Source organism: Labeo rohita, chromosome 6 (assembly GCF_022985175.1).
Source record: "Labeo rohita strain BAU-BD-2019 chromosome 6, IGBB_LRoh.1.0, whole genome shotgun sequence".
NCBI lineage: Eukaryota > Metazoa > Chordata > Actinopteri > Cypriniformes > Cyprinidae > Labeo > Labeo rohita.
The window spans coordinates 8,400,835-8,423,439 of NC_066874.1; the positions used below are offsets into that span (position 1 = coordinate 8,400,835).

A 22,605-nucleotide genomic window follows, 5' to 3' on the forward strand; every position below is an offset into this window, starting at 1 on the left:
GTTTAACTCACTTTATTGTAGCGAGTTGAAATTACTTGTTTTAAGTTGATTTAACTTAAAAATTTAAGGCAGCTGCTGAACTTAAGTTTTTAAGTTGAAACTGGTAAAACTATTTACAGTGTAGTTGTATAGAAAACATAGTTGCATCTTACTGTTAATGAATAAAGGGCCATGCATCTATCTTTTATGATGATCTTTGTGTGTGTGTGTGTGTGTGTGTGTGTGTGTGTGTGTGTGTGGTTTGGGGTGGGGGGTGTTGGGCTTGTTCGCCTTCAAATATTCCAAGAAATAAAAAATCCAGACAAAATAACGTAACTCAGAGCTGAAAAGTGCACATTATGCAGATCATTTCACCTGCCATCTAAAGGCAACCATTAAATTTTCATAATAGTCTATTGTATGATGGATGCACTGCACAGCTGGCTCTTTATCTCCACATTTTCCCTATAATATCGCATTGACTGTGCACTCTGTCTTCTATTCCCTGCTTTTCCATTTCACATTTACTGTTCACCTCACAGCATTCTGTCTCTCTCTGCTTCTTTCCCTCAAAGCATAATAAGATAACACACTGTCTGAATATTGATTACTCATATAATGGAAACACAAACTACTCTAGAGAAATATGAAAGGAACACAGGAAATCCCAAAAGACGTGCAACTTGCTGCACTGGTTTGGGATTTACATCTCAATCTCATACACTGACAGGGAAACTCCTGCATCTGAAAATTAGAAATGTATGAAAACAACTATACATTTCATTACAAATCCTAACCAATGCATTATTAATGATTTCAAGACAGAAGCTGAACACACTGCAGCTCGTAACTCTTAACGTTGACCTTGAACAGAATGTCAACAGTCAAAACACAGTTGTAGGTTCACCTGGACTGAACCCTGGCTTGTACATCACTAGCCTGTACTGCAAACCTAGAGACTTCTATTAGACAGAAGAGTAAAGGTCTGAGTTAAACTTAAAGGGACCTTACCAACAGCCCACAGTCTGACTGTCTTGATACATTTTACACAAAACAAGCACCTCCAAAATCATTATGCCTAATCTGACTGACAGGTATTACGCAACTTGTTAAGATATCAGGGTGTGCAGGTTTTTAAAGGGATAGTTAACCCAAAAATTTAAATTCTCTCCTCATTTCCTCACCCTCATGTCATTCCAAAACCATACAACTTTGTTTTTCTTCAGAACACAAAAGGTATTTGAAGAATATTGGTAGCCAGTTTTGGAGACTGGCAAAGCACATTTCTCTTTATGTTCCACAAAAGAAAAAAATAAAGACATTTGGAATGACACAAGGTGAATAAATTATCAAAGAAGAAGCTATGAGAATATTTTTTGTGCACAAAGAAAACAAAAATAACAACTTTATTCAACAATTTTTTTCTCTTCCTCTCTTCTGTTGCGGTCTATGCGAGGTCAGAAATGTCTTAGATTTCATCAAAAATATCTTCATTTGTGTTCTGAAAAGGAACAAATGTCTTAAGGTTTTGGAACAACACGAGGGTGAGCAATTAATGACAGAATTTTCATTTTTGGGTGAACTATCCCTTTAAGGTTTATAAGGGACCAGTGCTATTGAGGAACAACAAGGGTCAACGGCCTGAAAAGAAAAATCTTTCCTTGTGAAAATATGTCTATTACAAACAATTTGAAATACTTTTGGATCTATATAATTTTTTCATTTCCATCATTTCTATATAGCTTTTTTGAAGCGGTACTGCTTTCAGGCTCATGCAGAGGGGGGTGCTTCGGGGCCTTTTTGGGGGCCAAAATTAACCAAAAATGGCCCTCTCTTAAAGCTGCAGTCTGTAAGTTTTGCCTCTTTGTCGCCATCTCTGTTTGAAACCTGCAATTGCGGTTGTTCGCGAAGTGATCTTTGCGTGGGTTGTGCATCGACACGGCTCCTCAGTACGGATGAATCTTATATTTTTTGAGGAGTATGTATGGCTGTCAGTCAACACACCAGTGTGGATACGAATGACAAGTAGTCATTCATTTTAAGCATTAGTCGACTATTAGTCGCATGTTTATTAATAAACCATATAAAACATAATAATGAGCCTTTAATTGCCTACGTAGCCTAATAAGCGCTTGCCACAGTACATCAGCAGATATAATAATTATAAATGTGTCAGGGAAAAACAACAAGAAGACTGCATTAACGTTTAAATAATTCATTGATAAACTAGTGCTTTCTTTGTTTTCGAATTAGGAGATGAAGTCTGCAACACTGACTCGTCATCTCCGCAGTAGTGGATGCACCTGTATGCATGTTTCATACAGATTACATAATCTGAGAATATTTATTTTCTATTTGAATTGGATCATTTAAAAGTAGGTATTTCACTCTCTATAGATATATTTTTCATGTCTGTGAGGCAAGTATACACGAAGTTTCGTGCTCAATTTTACAGAGACTGAGATGGCAGAGAGCGCATCCTGTTTGCTTTAATTATTTTACAAAAGCACAATGTTTTTTTGTTATTCTGAGTGCACACAAATAAACGTCTTTTGACAAATGACGGAGTATTTTAAGAGCAAGTGACCTCACCAGCTCCTCCGTCTGTCACGCAGCTTCCACACTCCACACAGACACTTGAATAGCACACATTTCGGTTAATATTAGATTGATTATTTATTTAGTGTGTATTAGCGTTATCTGTACACTACTGGTGACTACGGGTGAATCTTGTTGACACTGATGATTATCGTATTGTCCTTCCTGGATGACAATCCGCCATCAAACTGAAAAATGTTTTTATTCCAGCTGCTGTGAGAAAAGGCTATTAATGTTCTTCGACCTGCAGCATCCTCACATGATATAGTCTACTAGCCATTTCTTTATGCTTACAAATGTGACGTAATGATGCAAATATAAACGGTGGCATGCTTGTATTTCCCAAGAAATCCTCAGATTAGACTCAAGATTAAGACTCAAATCAGAAAAAAAATATTACAAGCTTGCCGTTGTGAATCATACTAGTAAGGTAAGGAGATGAACAAGTTTTGAACACTGGCTGGTTATGTACTCATTTTTTAACTCAAAAAAGTTACGGACTGCAGCTTTAATTATCAACAACAATATTGTTGTCAACAAAACAAAATGCATTTGAATTATAAGTATTATACTGACATGTACAAAAGAGTATACTGTATCTGTAAGTCTGAGACGTTTTTGTCATTGCCATTGCGTATATTTTGTGGGCATCTTAAACAAGCTCAAATTTCACTGTACAATGTGAAGTGGAGCAGCATTTTTTTTAAAACAAACCTGAAATTGTAGAAGTCGCCACTAATTGTAAGTAGTGATTAATTTACTCTGATATATTGATATACGACTTACCGTTTGATGAAACTAGTATCATTGCTGTGAAGCCTAAGTGCCACCAGCAGGTCTATTATGTTAAGTGTTCAAGAACACGTTAAGGTCTTTATCTTTAGAATTATGCATATAAAAAATTTTACTATAGTAATTGTTAAATTGGAATAACTCCAACTGCCACTCTTTTACATCTGAACCCCTCCCCTGAGTAACTCTCTGCACGTCCCTGAGGCTTTGGCATTATGTGTGTTTTTCCCACACTGTCTATCATAATAGTATCAGCGATTTCAGATGTACCAGCCCCAAAATGGCGTGTACAAACTAAATTAAGTTTTTCAACACTTTGCATGCTAGTCACATGGGCTCTTTCTGCCTGAGTGGATGATTCTTGGCCAGAAGACGCATTTAAGGATTGAATGTGGAGGAGGGCAATCATCAAATCTCCTATTCTTTTAAAGAGGTTTGGGTTATAAATCCTTAATTTCAAGGTCAATTTGGCCAAACACTCCAAAAGCAATTTTAGTAAACGGTTCACACAAATATTTCATTTTAGCCAGACAATACACACAAACATATTCAGCAAAGCCCTCAATCAATAACACCACAAGCGATAACCTTGAGATGTCAAATTCTATTTGCTTTACAACAAACTGTATGTAGTAATTCCCTCCATCCATATTTTATCATTTGTGACATCTGGGGGCAATAACACAGATTAAGTTAAGTAGCTGGCATAGTTTTCCCTTACGGAACAAATACAATAAGTTCGAGTGTTAAATGGAGAGCAGCTGCACAGCTGTTCCTCTACATAAAGCATTTGGAATTGAACCAAACAAGCAAACATGAGTAATACCCTACTGTACTCAAAGGACAAATTGACCCAGTAACGACATGTGACAATTGCAAACGACAGTAATGCAGAATATCTGTCACGAGACCCGAAATGCTGTGAGAGGGATTTTAGTTTTGCTAATCTAAGCCTCATTCAACTTCTCTTTATCCCCAGAGCTATGCTTTCCTGTTTTCTCCTAGAGAGGAAACGGTGTAATGAGTGCATTCTAAAGGAGGCTATGGGCGTCTCCAAGAGCAAAATAGACTTTCCTGGCAAAGCGTACAATGTTATTTGGACTGCACCCAGAGAGACACTCCCAGGAAGTCTCAGGGTGGACACCTTACAGGACTCCCCAAATCTCTTCCTGCATACATTCTTAAGCAACAATACCATAGTACTTTCATCTCACACCGCTTTTGTTTCTCCAAAGCACCTCTAATTTTTCAAAAACTCATCATGTTAGCTCTTTGTCAGACTGTGGATCTTTGAACAATTATATATTGCTTCTACACCAACCTGGATTTAGTGTGACAGTAAATTCTCACACTTCCTCCTGCAGGGGAAGGTCATTTTTAAAGGACTATTTTTAGAACTCTAAGGCTTTGTTCAGATAATATCATTTTTTTTGGAATACGTTGATGCAAATCCATTTAGTTTTTGGTAGTACAAACAGCAAAAAATAAAAGTTTTTTGTGGAAAAGAATTAAAAAACAATGTGGCAATAATATTTGGATCAGAAAAAAATAAGGCATCTTATGATATTAAAATACATAATGTAACACGATTTTCACGCTTACTCAAAATGGATAAATTTTAACAGATGGTTTTTAATTAATTAATCATGATAGCCCTAGTATACACTTTATTTTTGCTAACTCTTTCCTTATATAGTGAACTATGTGATCCTCACCATCTAGTGATTAGCAATTAAATTTGCATTTTCAGACCATATTTAACATTAATGGTTCATAGAGCAATATTTTCAGCATTACATTTGGTATACTGTATAGTACAGTCATCTGCAAATATTTTTATTTTCTCAGGTTCTTATTTCATTGATTTTCTTGAAGTGACAACATACAAAGTAACCAAAATAATTCAATAAATAAAAAAAAAACTGACTTTTATATGCATACAAGAAACTTTTTAGTGCCCTCAAGAAATTATTCACATGCATGTAGGAATTTTTTGCATGCTAATGCATTACAATTTCTAGATTTATATAACCTATTTCCTTTGTGCATCACTATAAATAAAAAGAGCATGGATGCACATAAATTAACAGAGATCTACTCGCTCAAAATGGGACTATTCTTATTGTATTACCACTAATATCAAGGTATAATGTCCAATTTAACACATCCTCTGTGGCGGCAAAAAACATGACATAAAATTGGCTGATGACATAAAATTTGCCAAGTTCAAGAGTTCTGGCACCTTGAAACTATATAATATAGTGCAAAGAATATTGAGAGAAGAAACACAAAATGCTTATAACCTGCAGTTTGCATAATCATATTTGACAATCACTAAAGAATCAATAAACAGCTGCCATGAAATCTCACTTAATTTATTTTCATTAAATTCTTACTTTTCTATTCTAAAAAACACAAGAAAAAACAAATATTTTCCATGTTCTGCATTCTTGTTTCCATACTTTTCAAGACCTGGAAAATAATTAAAATAAATTCCATACTTTTCCAAACCCTGTAGGAACCCTGAGTTCAGCAATGCAGTGAGGTATCATGACAGACAAGGGCATGGGCAAATTCCCAGTCTTCCTCCTTCTCTTTCCACACTGACAGCTCTCAGTTGTTGTATTAAAATAAATCTCTTGCCGTTGTTACTAGCAACCCATGTACATACACCAGATACTGACTCAACAAACAGATCAGATTTTACTTGCAAAATAACAGTGCAGAGAGTGAATACATAAACATCAGATTTAAAAAAAAAAGGATGTCTCAAAAATATACTTTTGTTTTCATTGTCGCTAATGACTTTAGAAGCGTATCTGTCTGCTAACCCATCCAAAAGACACCATCAAAAAACATCAAAAAACATTTAGCCATCAGAATGCCAATGCATCAGTTTCATGAGGGTTCATGAGTGTCAAAATGCTTTATTAGCACTGAAGAGAAAGCAGTACATAAATCATGTATATTTTGTTGTGGCCATGAGCACCAGACTTTAATAACTTACTTTCACATAGTCTGGGACAGAATTATAGCGCTATAATGACAGCCCTATGATAGAACTGGGGACATTTCTGGAACACACTCCCAAATCTATCGCTCAAAATAACGGTAAATTCACGGTGGGGCATAACACATCCTCCTGAAGAATAAATGCATGAAACCTTCCAGCCCACACCAGCTGTTCACTCCAGCGTGATCGGTCATGGGATCGGTCACAGAAAACGGAAAACTGAAGACGGAAAATGACTGATGTGGGTCCTTCAGACCACTTGAGGCACAATGGGATGTAATGAAACCAGTCTCCTTTCCCTCATTCAGATGTGCGAATCGCATTCAAATTACTTTTACATACAAGTAATTAAACTAATTCTCACAGCATCTCTGTGTCTTCAGCTAATCGATCATAACAAGGTAATTAATCAGCATGTACATAAAAACAACAGTAGTGCTTCTTCAAATCATTTCCAAAATAATGAGTGTGAATATAATGATTTATAATATTTTCACAGACTCTGCCTTTTTCTGGAAATAAATAAATATATAAATGAATGCATGAGGAAAACAATAAATGGATTACTTCTCCTGCACATTAAAATCTTCTATTAGCTTTCATATCATTCCAAACCCTTATGACTTTCTCTTTCGTACTTGGAAAACAAAAGTTAATGAACTGGCCAGTCGTTTCCATAGGGAAGGTATGTGAACTGGGGCTGTCAGGCTTCAAAATAACAAAAAAGTACTGTAACATTAGTTTGTATGACTCATGCATTATATTCGGAAGTATTCTGACATTCTCGCTCCCAACTCGTCACATACTGACATTTGGTCAGGACCCATTTAGCGTCATTTTTTTAACGCACAGGGTACCCCTTTAGCGTCACTTTTCGACGTGCAGGGTCCTCCATTGTTTTCAGTTGTTTGCCTTAATTTAATCGTTTGCATGCATAAAAATAGAAATGATTTTGTATAAAGTTATACTTTTATTGGAACACCTAACCCTACCCCTACCCTAAACCTACTAAACCTATTTATTGCAAAAACTGACCATAAACAAGCAGTATAAAAGCATTACAAACAAGTCCTGTTGCATTTCGAGTCTTCTGAAGCCATACAATATCTGAAAATGATCCCACTCAGTTAACGCGAGTCACATCTCATTCAGAAAGATACTCCCGAACATTTGCATGGCAATTGGTCCATTGGCATTTCACAATCAAAGCTGACGTAATGCTTCTTCTGGCTGCATTTTTTAAATTCACGCACAGACTGCAGCACACAGGATAAGCTTTACAGTGGACAGAGATGGCGATCGTATTTATTCCTCTTGCAAATCAAACGTTTCGCCTCGGAACACTTGGAATACCAATATTTTTTTAATAAATTATGACTGTAGTTGTATTTCCCTGTTATATCCTGTGTTGTATCGACAAATGGTTAGGTTTAGGGGCAGGGGTTGTGTTACGTGCTCATAAATGTGTAAATAGTGTAATGTAAATAAAATTTTTGTGACTGTTTCCATTGGAAAAAAAAAATCACACCCAAACATATGCAATAATGGCAAAATTATTACCCAATATATAATTTGATTATGACAATAAAATTCCCAGTGCCTTTCGCATCAACATATTGACTCTAAAGGGGTACCCTGTGCATCAAAAAGTGACACCAAGGGTTCTGACCATGCCTCAGTATGCGATGACTTAGGTGTAAGAATGTGTTAATTCACTAGCCAACTCACTAGCCGATAGAGTGCTGCAGGGATGATGCTTTTGTAGGCGAAATCCTGGAAACAAATTAGCATTTTAGCAGATCCATCCTGAAATCAATGTTTCATTTTTTAATTAAATGCTTGAAATAAGGTCTGTGGTTAACACAAGCTCATGCAAACTATTCTAAATGTTTTTAAAACAAACTTAGTTTGATAGTGATGCCATTGAAGTCATGCAACCTGTAAACCAGGGGTGCTCCACCCTGTTCCTGGAGACCTACTTTCCTGCAGAGTTCAGCTCCAACCCTGATCAAACACACCTAAACCAACTAATAAGGATCTGAAGGAGCACTTGATAATTACAGACAGGTCTGTTTGGTCACCGTTGGAACTAAACTATGCAGGAAGGTAGATCTCCAGGAACATGGTTGAGCACCCCTGCTGTAAAACACTGCGTTCAAGGAGAATCAATTTCAGTAAATACAGTATACAGCAGTGGTCTGCCACCTATTGCATGTGTGCCAACATTGGCAGACAGACGGATAATCACTGGCATGCGAGCAATAGGGAAAACTGCATTCCAACGTACATTTTGAGGTAAATATTCCTCATAGTTACACAGCCTGTTAGGAGCTATAAATACTAATAAAGTGTGAAACACATGTGACTCTGGCAAACCATTCGTGGGATCGCTGCAGATCAATGCTGCACCGTGCTTTCGCATAGGTTAAGTCCATTTAGCTTCAGTCACACTATGTGATTGAGTGCATGACAGCTTACAGTTTATTCTGCATTTGTTGGTCTTAATAAATAAATTACCGCTATAAATGCAGTATATTCCACCCACAAATCACAATGATTATGTTGTGTGAAAACAACATTCACACATATACAGCGCTGTTCATTACGGTCACATCTGTTATTAAAGGTCTAATTGAAACACTAAAATAAACTAATTTTGAAAAGTTTAAAAAATAATTTATAATAGTGGTTAGCCAGAAAAATTAAAGTAGCAAAAGGCTGCCAACCCCTGTTTTTTTTAATAAAAGAAGTTACAGAAAAATTTGTTTATGGCACTACTCTTTTGTTTGCAGCAAAATTGGCTTGTTGAGTGAAAACGTTAATTTGATACTCTGTAGCTAATCTTGCCTTCTTTTGTAACTCTAATATCTCACTCACACTTCTTTGTGAATGATCAGACACGTGACACAAAACATTCCTCAGACAAAGCTATTGTTTAGCATGAGAAGGCTTAGAATACAATGCACAAGTCATGTGTCCTACTTTCATGATAACCACGTAGTGTTTTTCATTTAGGAGTTTGACAGCCACAATTCTCCATTCAACAATTAAAATGAGTTACTGGTACGTTCTTCTCAGAACTTAATAGTTCTCATTTTAAAGGATAGTTCACCTAAAAATGAAAATTACCCTATGATTTACTCACCCTCAAGCCATCCTAGGTGTATTTGACTTTCTTCTTTCAATATAATCAGGGTTATATTTTAAAATGTCCTGACTCTTCCAATATTTATAATGGTAGTGAACGGCTGTTGGGATTTCGAGGTCCAATAAAGTGCATCCATCCATCATTAAAAGCACTCCACACAGCTCCAGGGGGTTAATAAAGGCCTTCTGAAGTGATGCATTTTTAAAAAAAATATCTATATTTAAAACTTTATAAACCACAATCTCTAGCTTCTGCTAACGGTCGTATGTGCGTCCACGACAGACTAACGTTCGAGGGGACAATGTAGGATGTAGTGTTAAGATCATTGCACACTAAGTCCGAAACTTTTGTCCGTCATAAAGTTCGGGTTCGGTTTTCTGCGTTTTTTAAAAACGGTAGCAAGCATTTTAAGAGGTGTTTTGACGGTTCAGAGCCACCGTACAAGCGAACGGCAAAATCCAGAATTGCGCCTGAAAAGTTAATCCACTTTGTTCACAGAAATTAGTGGTCTTCTTTATAATATGTGGCTCCAGTAACTTTAGCAAAGCACAAAAAGTATTCTTTCCACCTCTCTATATCTTATAATTCGATGGACCCTATGTGTCCTTTCTTTTTCTCTTTTAAAGGAGAAGTCCACTTCCAGGACAACAATTTACAAATAATTTACTCACCCCTTTGTCATCCAAGATGTTTATGTCTTTCTTTCTTTCTACAGTCGTAAAGAAATTATGTTTTTTGAGGAAAACATTTCAGCATTTTTCTCCATATAATGGACTGATATGGTGCCCCGATTTTGAACTTCCAAAACGCAGTTTAATGTGGCTTCAAACAATCCCAAATTTGTTCCGGTTCGTGACAGTTAGGATATGTTGAAAAATTCCCATCTCATGTTCTCCCTCAACTTCGAAATTGTCCTATATCGCTGTTTTACCTTTTTTGTTAAGTGTGTTTGATCTTCTTTGCATGTTCACGTTGCAAAGACAAGGTCGGGTACTTCTACAGCGATGCAGGATGATTTTGAAATGATTTTTGAAGTTGAGGCAGAAAATACGATTGGAGTTTTTTGACATACCCTAACTGTCTTGAGTCAGAATACACAAAGTTCATGGAGAGAAAGGCAAGATGAGTGTTTGAGATTAATAAGCATGTAAATTGTATTTTTTAAATGAAACGACTGGGATCATTTACAACCGCATTTGGGATCGTTTGAAGCTGCATTTAAACTGCTTTTTGGAAGTTTTAAAATCGGGGGACCCGTCCCAGTCCATTACATGGAGAAAAATGCAGAAATGTTTTCCTAAATAAACATAATTTCTTTACGACTGAAGAAAGAAAGACATGAACATCTTGGACGACAAAGGGGTGAGTACACTATATGTGAATCTTTGTTTTGGAAGTGGACTTCTCCTTTAAGAAGAGAGTGGACAACAAAATCATCCTCACTGCTTGAAGATTCCACTGTGTATTGTTTTGCGAATTTTTTCACAATGGATGAATTAATACGCATCAGACTCAGCGTGCAAGGTTTCTGTGCGTGACAAGTTTTTAGAATAACGAATACGAAAAAATGCATACGGAAATTTCGGACTTCAGTGTGCAATGACCTTAAGTCTCAGCCTCAGATGTCATGCTCACGGTCCGCTGTCTGAACGTCATACAGCACACTTAGCTGGAAACACATCAGTTTCAAAGTCGTGGCTTATATTGTAATCCTCCAACATTTTTCTTTACAAATTAGGGTGACCAGACGTGCCACCTCCCGGGGACACGTTCAGCACAGGATTTCTAAATTGCTTAAAATTAAGCAGGTGTTGGTTGTTTGCACTGCGCCAATCGATTATTGTATGACAGCAAAGTACCGCGAGAGACATTCGAAAGCATCGAGCATCCGCTCTGCTCTCTTTAGCTCTCGTGGTACAGTACTTTTATGTCGTACAACGATCGATCGGTGCAGCACAAACAACCAACACCTGGTTATTTTTGGAAATTTACAAATCCTGTGCTAAACGTGTCCTCCGAAAGTGGCACATCTGGTCACCCTATTACAAATCCCCATTTTGTACTTCTAATTCATGACTAGTGTTTTGTTTTGCTCTCTCCACTGCACTTCCGCATTCGTCACTTCTCATCGTTTCGCTTCAGAAAGTCGTTATTAACCCCGTGGAGCCATGTGTAGAACGTTTTATGATGGATGGATGCACTTAATTTTGCTTCAAAATCTTGAGCATTCACTCCCATTATAAAGCTTGGAAGAGCCAGGACATATTTTTTGTATTTTTCTGAAAGAAGAAAGACAAATACACCCAGAACGGCTTGAGGGTGAATAAATCATGGGGTAATTTTTATTTTTGGGTGAACTATCCCTTTAATGCGTCATAGAAGAAATATAGTCATATGGATTTGGAACAACATCAGGGTAAGTAAACCCACAGAATACCACAGAAGATGCCACAGATGCTGTCACTTTTAAAGATTAAAAGTGACATCAAAAAAGAAACAAAGATGCTCTCCACAAAGTACACACTTTTGCATATTCTAGTGTTGTTACGAAAAAACTCTTTAGCCACTTAAAGTTTAAGGGTGATTTTATGAGCATAGTCAAGAAGTCAAAACAAATTTTGGAAAGATTTCTCTTTTAAAGCTTAAATGTGTATTCTTTTTCTTTCCTAAAATACTCCCATTCTATTTTAACTATATGTAGGGCATTCGTAGGTCGATTTTCTTGAAAAATGACAAAGCGACAAAAGCACTGTTTGTTTGAGAATTCTGACTAGCCTAACATAGCAACACTAGCTAGTTTGGGGTGGGACTATTTGCTTGTCTGGCCAATGACAGACAAGGAAATGTTCTGTAAACTTCTTGTAAAACATTATTTTTCCATTTCCATTTAGAGATTTTTCTACAGGCTGTTTGCCCACCACCCACATATAATTATAGTCACATTCATATTGACAATCACACATGCTTGGTTTCTTTTATTATTATAATGACTGTGGGGATAAATAAGTCACATCGCACTACCCCGATAATTCAATACTAACATTCCTGATAACAAAAAAGTATTAAGCAGGCAAATAAAAATGAAGAATCGGTCATAACTTGTTTACTCATTTATTTTTAGATCGATACAGCACCACGCTGAGGGCAGACTTGTAAAGGATCATAGGATTTGTGTGCTAAATTATCAGGTATGGGCCTTCATACAAAAGCTTGAAAACTGTTGCTTCCCTCAAAATTCACATTGTCAGTTTAAAAAGAAGACTATTGGTTTCTATGCTTCAGTGACATCAAATGGACAACCCATTAGACTCATGCAGCACCTGCTCCAGTCAATTACAATTTAAAGCTCAAAAAACTGAAATCTAATTTAGAAGAGACAGCACGAGACACGCAGTCAGATGTTGATTCACTGACAGGAAATGAAGCATCAGACGCCGCTGAGTGATTATCTCTGTCTGGATGTTTTGAATGGGAGGGCTATGGACCCTCTCAGCATGTCTTTGTGTTGTACGTATTTGTTTTTACTGCTTACATGTCGAATACTCTTTGTGAACACAAAAGTGTTGTTGGCAATTACAGCTAAGAGACAGATAGATTCTTTTGAGTTAATCAATATCTGGAAAACAAGAGCGGAGTTAAAAATGCACACAGTAATTTGTATGCTTCCGCGGATCGGAATGTCGGAAACATCTGTTAAGACTGAATTTGTGTGTCATCTTTTGAAATATTTTCATACTTTCAATTTGCATGCAGGTTGTAAAACGTGTGGTGATAAAAGCTGTACTTCCCAGGGAAATAACACTCAACTTTCACCAAATTAGTATTCCTTGGTAGGAGGTTTCTATCAGGCAAATAAGGACACGTTGCTAATTTGCTCAGGGTAAAACTTGCTGGCAAACACAATAAATACTTCCCTGTGCACTAAGGACCTAATGTGGAAGTAAAACAAACCAAACCTAGGATCTATTCAGAGGACCAGATCTCTCTAGACAAAAAAAAAAAACAAACATCGCATCTTATTTGCTATTCAAATTACGTCTCATTTGAGACAGGGTTAAAAGCCTGCAGGGTTAAAAGTAAGCGTCAACCTTCGATCTCTCTCTTGAAACCAACATGGAAGTGACTTGAACTGACTGGCTCCAAAAGGGAGTCAATTCCATTGGTCCCCATTAATCCCCCCTATGTTAAAATGCTATAATAAAAATATAACATTGGTCTAAAAAGCAAATTTTTCCCTTCATGAAAACTTTGAGGGGGGTGAATTTAAACCTCGTCCATTTAAATTATACAAAGCCTTAAAGCAAGCAGCTCCACCCATGCCCCGCCTCTTTGGCCATTTTCAATTATCCGGGAGTGAAGCACGCTGACGTGCTACCAAGATGGCGACGGCTGGCTCTGCCCACTTTGTGCTTCAAAAATGCTTTTCAGAAACCTACAGGTGATGTCACAGACACTGCTAGGGGTATAACGATAAATTGATTCATAGATCGATTCTGTTATTTTCAGAATGAATCACGATTCTCTCTTGAATCGATTCTAAGCTTAGTTTTTTAACAGCAGATGGCACTGCATGCTTGACTCTGCTTGCTTTCAGTTCCTTACACACAAACCTCTTGAACTTAAAATAACCATTCATGAAGTTCAAAACAGTTGAAGCTAATTACATGAATGTTCACAGTGGGTTGTATTTACATTAATCTTGCATCATAAAAGCATAAAAGCCGAGGTGCAAGTACATTTAACCACTCAGTTGAACGCACAAACACTCTTCTTCATGAGCATTTGAGTGTGCAGTTAAAAACTAGCCTAGAGCACCATTTGCTGTTAAAAAAAAAATTCTGAATTGATCTCAGAGAGAATGATATGAACACTTCCTACCTCATCTGTTAATATTTTATTTTTTATTTGATAACATAGTATGGTAACATTCATTTTTTTATTTTGTTGTTTTCAATAACTCATATTTATTTTAGTTATTTTACAAAACAGCTACACATTATCATATGAGCATCCAGTTAGTAGGTATGTTTACATTCGATAATATGTGTCAATCCAAATTAATTCATTCTGATTTCAGATTCTAAAAGTTTTCTTTATATGTACCTTAAACTTTGCAATCCAATTGATATGTAATATGTGTATTCTTAGCAGAACTTCAGCGTGTCTTTTATTAGGATTAAGCTCTATCAGATTAATTGAGGTGTTTACATGATGGCTTTTCAGTCCGACTGAGCCATAAATCCTATTATAAACATATTATTTGATTGCATGTAAACATCACTTGTAATGGTACTGAATTTAGTGAATCCTTTTTGACTGATTTATTAAAAGAACTAGCTTGAGTCATTGGTTTGTGAATTTGTGAAGAGAAAACAAGGGGAAAACGTTGTCTTCACATTATTTTGCTCACATTAAATTTACATTTAATCGCATTCAGCGACACAACTCAGGTAAATACAATTTTTGAAGGTGCATGAAACATGCAAAGACACTGAAACACACTGTTTTTGGGGAAAATCAACATAAAATGGTTCACTTATAGAGACATCTTTCTCAAAGTATTCCTATATCTTAGTTGTTGACTGCATACTCATAAAATCAATCTTACTGAGAAAGGTGAAGAGGCTAATATACTAGAATATGCACACTAAAACGTATGTGCTTTGCTTCTTTTTAGCCTGCAACATCAGGAAGAAATCAGCAGCAACACCAGTGTCCATACCAATTCTCCTAAGACAAAGGCAATTGAGTTACCACTGGGAAAGTATTCTGTAAAGGTTTTCACACCTGTCTTCCAATCTATAACCCCTTTAAAGTCCAAATCCCCTGGCAAAACCCAATCCCACATGACCCAGACAACCTGACCCAGCACTGAAACCAGACCACGCATAGTCCAGTATAAGACTATTTTATTCTGTCAAATCATCATATCAAGCAAGTCCAATCTATTTTTGACAGCAATGATCATGAGTAGATTGTAAGTCCTGCTGAAGTTCCAAAGGTAAATTTCACATTTGCTGATCTCAAAATACCTGCCACGGATCATGTTGCCATTACTTCATTACTGCATTAATTTTTGTAATGCTGGCAGAGCTGGCATGATTTCTACTAACTTCACTTCGAATTGCTTAAACACTGGTGTAGTCAGAACAATATGTGATTTATGATGTTTTAATGACAATTTGATTGAATGACACCTGCAGATCACTGTTATTTAAAAATGATTTTCCCTTTTCCGGTTAATCATTTCATTAAAATGCATTCAAAGCCTTATGTAAATGTCTTGCCTAAGTAAATGACACATGGCTCTTCAAGAATATGACAAAAATATATTCATCCCCACGATCGATCTTGGCAAATTAAAGGAATAGTTTAATTTATTCAGCCTTATGTTGTATGAAACCCATGACTTTCTATTTTTAGTGAAAAAACATGATATTTTATAAAATGCAAATAATGCACAACAGTGACCTGTAACTATCAAGCATTAAAAAAAATAAGAGTTGTAGTTGCATTTCATCTTTTCCTAAACCATGTCTTTTATTTATAGATTTATGTGGGGAAAAGGCTGAATTTTATGTAGTTATTCACTAAACGTTCTCCCTGGAATTGCATAACCTTATAGGTTTAACCTTTTTATGTTGTAATTACTCATGAAATAAGTTTAAATAATGCATAATCCATGATATAAAATAAACATATGTGCTTGAAATGCCGCTTCAGCAGCTAGTGGCAGCATGTTTCTCTGGATCAATATGAAAGCCAGCATAAATTGTGAATGTTAATACCAAATGGTCATTAATATGTCTCTTGACTGATCGTGATGCTCAAGACTTAAAAATATGGAGGTGTTAATGAGACTTGAGAGATGTGGCGGAGATAGATTTCCGGTAATTAGGACTTTCCATCTGTTATTATATATATTGTATAGCTTCAGAAGGCTAGTAATTTTGTATATGAACTAAATTAATTGCTTTTATGGTGCTTTATGGAGATTGGGAGCCACTGGAATGCTTTTGTTGGAATGCTTGGACATTCTTCAAAACATCCCCTTTGAGTTAGGTTTGGAACAACATAGGGTTTGTAAATGGTCAGACTTCAACTATTCTTTTAATGTTAGCATAGCTCTTTTAATCATGAAATTTCATTTCAAATTAAATCATATAAGGAGCATGAAGGTGCAGTTATTTAAGTTCATATTTGATTGAAGTCATTCCGAGAAGCAAATGAATTTGCAGTCTGTGGAAAGAGTCTGGCAGCCTCAGTTATTAAAGCACAACAACAGCAGCTTGCCTGAGAATGTCAGAATGTCATTATGCTGCTCTCTCGTTTTCCTCTGTCAAGGGCAGCAAACGGCGGGGAACACGGAGTCAGCAATATCATTATGAACATTATTCTGTCTGTGTCACTGCTGGGGTCGGTGACTGAGCTCTGGGTCAATGCATTTGGCTAATGCACAGCAGAACAGTGCTGAAACCACGGAACAGTTAAGCCGAGTAAACTGAACAACAGAACTAACTTCATAACACGGCGATCAAATACAGACGCGCATGCACGAGTTTCACGAATACACCTGCCATTCTACTTGTACAATAAATGGAAATATTTCAGATCAAAAGAAAAGCTTAGAAAAGCTAATTTGTGAATGTGTTCCTTTGTTAAACAGTAACACAGTAAAACAGCAGTATAGTAACGCGTAAAACACAGCACTCAACAGATTCACACTCAAGCAAACTACTTTTTACGCCTCTGATATCGTTGAAACATTCATATAATAAAAGGTCACGACATTAACCATATATTTACCACAATAATAATCTAGTTAAAGAAGCGGAAAGTCTCTTACAACGAATGTTGATTTTGTAGTTATTCCCTGCAAACCTGAGCCCGTCCAGTCGCATCTGCAGCGAGGGGCTGGAAAAGCGCGCGCGTGTGCCTTTCCCTCCGCGCGCACTCCAGCCGCTTAAAAAGTTTAATGACGTCAACCGGGCATTTAAAACGCCGCTTTTTTCATAGGAATGTACGACGTGCTGTCTGCCTTAAAGGGACCGCGCACCGTAAAGACCCATCAGTGAGAGACTATCAACTGTTGAATGTACTGTAGCTTATTTAAAATGACCATCTTTGTCATCGTTTGCACACCTCATAGTTTTTTTCTTATGTGGAAACAAAGCGAGAGCTCTGGGGCTTCTTTAAAAACGCACCACTCATGATGTGAACAGTAAGAAGCAAAGGTAAGAAGCAAAGGTCAAAGATGTCCATCTAGCAGGAAAATGCTGATATACACCAACAATTAGCAATATTATCCACCTTATTTTTAAACTTAAGAGTGAGCACCACTATTTTTTAGCTTGATTGTGCAATCTCCTGACAGCCACTAGCTGTACATCTGGTATTACAAACAGCATATTCAAATATTTGCTATGAAATAATTTTAATGTATTATAGAAATCGTAAACACATTGGTTTGTAGCACAAATGTTTCTTCCATTTATTGCTATGTTATGGAATTGTAAAAGCCTTGCACTTTTACAAGAAATAGCTTATGTCTGCACTAAAAAATGTGGTTTATTGTTTCCCATCCATCTGGATATGTGACGTGTGCAAATAAAGTAAGCATGAGAGGAAATAAAATGTGAAATTGTTTAGGTTACTCTGAACAATGTACTTTCATTTGTTTAAAAAAAGTTGGAAGTTTGTTACTTGTTGGTCTTAAAGTGATAGATCACGTGAAAATAAATATTCTGTCATCATTTATTTAGCCTCATGTCATTCTAAATGTGTATGATTTTTTTCTTCTGTGGAACACAAAAGAAGATATTTTGAAGAATGTTCGTAACTTAAAGGCATGGTTCTCCCAAAAATGAAAATTCTGTCATTAATTACTCAATCTCGTGTCAGTCCAAACCCAGACCTTCATTCATCTTTGGAACAAAAATTTATTTTTGATGAAACCAGCGCTTTCTGACCCTCCAAAGACAGCAAAGCTCCTACTATGTTCAAGGCACAGAAACACAGTAAGGACATCGTTAAAATAATCCATGTAACAACAGTGGTTCAACTGTAATTTTACAAAGCTAAAGGAATCCTTTTTGTGAGCAAAGAAAGCAAAAATAATGACTTTATTCAACAATTCTTCTTCTCTTCGCATTGTGGTTCCACAACGCATTGTGGTAGTTTTGTTAAAGAAGTTCACTTCCAGAACAAAATTTACGGATAACTTACTCACCTCTTTGTCATCCAAGATGTCTTTCTTTCTTCCATCGAAATTATGTTTTGTTTTTTTTTTGTTGAGGAAAACATTTCAGGAATTATTTGCATATAGTGGACTTCAGTGGTGCCCCCAAGTTTGAACTTCTAAAATACAGTTTAAATGCAGCTTCAAATGCCTCTATGCTTGTCTTGTCTCATCTCTGCAACGCGCATACGTACTCGGTGTAATCCGGGTCAATACAGTTATGGTATGTCGAAAAACTCCTATCTCGTTTTCTTCTTCAACTTCAAAATTGTCCTACTTCGCTATTTTACCTTTTTTTGGAAAGGGCGCTTGATCTTATTTGCATGTTTACTTTGTAAACACTGGGTCGGTACTTCTGCAGTGATGTAGGATTATTTTGAAGTTGGGGAAGAAAACAAGATAGGAGGTTTTCGACATACGCTAACCGTATTGACCCGAAAAAACAGAGTTCACGCAGACATAGACAAGACGGGCGTTTGAGGTTAAAAAGCATTGAAATAGTCAATTTGTTTCTAAAATGACCGATCGTTTCGCTAGATAAGACCCTTCTTCCTTGGCTGGGATCATTTAGAGCCCTTTGAAGCTGCATTTAACTACATTTTGGAAGTTCAAACTTGGGGGCACCACTGAAGTCCATTATATGGAGAGAAATTCTGAAATTCCTCCTCAAGAAACATAATTTTGACTGTAGAAAGAAAGACATGAACATCTTGGATGACAAGAGGGTGATTAAATTATCTGTACATTTTTTGTTCTGGAAGTGAACTTCTCCTTTAATGGCGCCAGACTGTCCCAGAAGAGAAGATATCATTTTGGTTTTCTCTGTGCACAAAAAATAGTCTCGTAGCTTCATAAAATTAAGGTTGAACCACTGATGTCACATGGACTATTTTAACAATGTCCTTATTACAATTCTGTGCCTTGACCGTGGTAGGACCCTTGCTGTCTATGGAGGGTCAGAAAGCATTCAGATTTAATTAAAAATATCTTAATTTGTGTTTAACAAAGGTCTTACGGGTTTGGAATGACATGAGGGTGAGTAATTAATGACAGAATTTTCATTTTTGGGAAAACTATCCCTTTAACAGTTTCTGTTCCCATTGACTTCTACTGTATGGATGAGAAATGTAATGAAAGTCAATGAGAACCAAACCTTTTTTTATTTTTTTGACAGCTGAATGTCCGTGGATGTATACCAGGAGTGTTGTGGATTTGTAAGCATTTTATTTTGTTGTATCACTGGAATGGAGAGCAGAGACTGTAGAGAGAAAATTGCTGCTCTATAACATGATCTACACTGATACACAACCGCAGCGAATCCTCAGCAAAACTTTAAATTGCCTCTTGTTATATCACACACTAACGAAATGAGAACTCCTGCTCAACAATTCCTCTTTACCAGATACAAGTCTGGAACAAGATTCTTCATTTTCAACAAAATAAAGTTGTGGAGTTAAAAATGGGCCTTAACAAAAAGTTGTGGAATGTAAATATTGCTTGCATATAGTGACCAAAGCTGTGGACATGCACAATTCAACAACAACAAGAAAAAAATTATATTAAGATGTTTTCTTTAAACATAAATAGACTGTTAAAGTTTCTAAACACATTATACCCAAACAGTCTTGAATTTTTTAAAATTAATACATTATACAATTTTTTTTTTCTATGCAAGAGAATTGGACTGTAATTAGGTGTAATTGTAAAGCAGTTGAGTAGAATCTAGAGGGGACTGGAAAATAATTTGTTTGGTTTTGTTTGTTAGTGGACAGCCATCGAGACCATTTTGCATGTACTAGGAAAGTCAGCTGTCCTGAAAATTTCCAAAGGAGAATACCCTGAGATTACCTAAAATGTAAAATACAGCATCACATTTGGTTAGACATAACGCTCAAACTACAAATTATTGGCCCAGACACCATGACTCTCATTCACTAGATCCTATTAGAGAATCTGTCACTCATTACAGGAAATCTACCTTTGTTAAAAAATGTTTCAATCAACAGATGGAGGGTATTCTTAGGCAATCTAGCAGCAACACTTACTGATTCGTAAGAGCAGCTGCTAATCAGAAACTGGGAGAGCAATCAGAGCGTGATCTCCTTTCACCTGCATCTGTGTGATGTCTTGATCTCTGTGCATCTGCGCCTGTTAATTTCTAGAATAAACAATCTCTGTCTCTGCCGTGTGTGTCTAATCAATAATGTGTGCCATTCAGGCAGAATGTTGCAAAACCTGGATTCCATTTGTCATTTGTCAACCACAACATATTTGCAATCAATTTAACTTTCCACTCCAAGAGAAAAGCATATGTTTACCAAGGCACTGCACTTTCAAATGTTCAATGGGCTGTGTCTTGAAATACAAATGTGTTTACATATTTAAGCAAATATGTAAAGAAAATATGTGTGATATAAAGAGGCAATTCAAGGACAGAATAGTGATTGACAGCCTGATCCTGAGGGACTATGATATTTATGTTATAGCAAATTGATGCATTTGATGCAGTTTTGTTGATTTTTCCATTTCTCCATCCTGATTCATTTATCCATACAACCTGCAAACCTACCTGCTGAAAATGGTGTCGTCCTGATTGTGAATGTTACGTAATGTATATCTGAAGCCGTGAAAATGAAATGTGTGTATTCAACAGCCCACAGAGCCGTAATTGTTTCCTCTTCTCCTCTGTTTGTTTCCTGTTCGGCTCTATTTTTATTTTTAGCACACAGCAGGTACAGGCTTTGTGTTTGCATTTCTTCAATTGCTGTTAATGAAGCACAATAAATAATCTACTCCTGTTCAGGGGAATCATTATTCATTAATTAGTTTAATGCATTGAAATGTGGTTAGACTCAATCTTTCTCTCTCTCTCTCTCTCTCTCTCTCTAAAAAAAAAATAAAATAAAAAATAAATAAATGTAAATAAAATATAAATATAAAATAAAATATAAAATAAATTAAATTAAATTAAAAATAAAATAAAATAAAATAAAATAAAATTGGTCTAAGTAACCAGTCAATCAAGAGAAAGCAGAACTGGTCCCTTGTGTAACCTACCACATATGTGCATTCTTTCAGCATTTTGTCCAGTATTAATAGAAAAAAAGCTGATAGTTTTGATTTCATGCACGCCCTATAAATACATTATATCTATATTTAAAACTCACTATGTGATTATAATGTAATGACCTCAAATAATATCCAAAAAGAGAACCCAATCAAGCAGCGCTTGTGCATATGAGCAGTCATGCTTGCACATAAATTTACACGGCAGACATATAACACAGAGGTGAATAATCAGCCATGCACGGGGTGAGCTGGTGTTAGCCGATGGGCAGACAGCGGTAAATCAGACAGAATGTCTTATAATGAGAGTCTCTCCTGTCTGATCCCACTAAAGATCCGCCTAGAGCAACCTCATTTAACAGCTTCTCTTCATTTGCATCAGACACCTCATAAACAAGAAGTCCATTAAAACAGTCTGCTAATAGGATTCTGTCTCATTCTTCTGCCTCAGCTTGTCATTTAAACACGCATCAGACTGATAATCATTACAACAAAGAGAGACAACAAATCTTGTTACGAATGCATGACTCATAATGGACATTTTATGCATTTACTGCTTCTTATCTGAGACAGAATTATAAATGTTATTTCCTCAAAATCACTTTATAGCTTTTGATATTTTGCTTAGAGCTTTGTTTACTGATATACAATTTCAATCATCTTGTGGTTCTTCTTATTATTATTATTAATTACCATACTCAGAATTATATTTATAATACATTTTACAAGTAATATTCTTATTTTTCTATTGCCATTATTATATATTGGCTG

General features: G+C 36.3%; 1 protein-coding gene across 2 annotated transcripts in view; it reads right to left on the reverse strand.

Moving 5' to 3' along the window:
• Positions 1-17,478, reverse strand: part of gulp1b (GULP PTB domain containing engulfment adaptor 1b) — a 68,411-nt gene extending 50,933 nt beyond the window's left edge. For both annotated transcript variants that reach the window (XM_051111940.1, XM_051111939.1), the window contains exon 1: positions 17,377-17,478. In XM_051111940.1, coding sequence (XP_050967897.1) covers positions 17,377-17,431 — 55 coding nt within the window. In that variant the 5' untranslated portion in view covers positions 17,432-17,478. The remainder of the gene's footprint in view (positions 1-17,376) is intronic.
• Between the last annotated feature and the right edge of the window lie 5,127 nt (positions 17,479-22,605).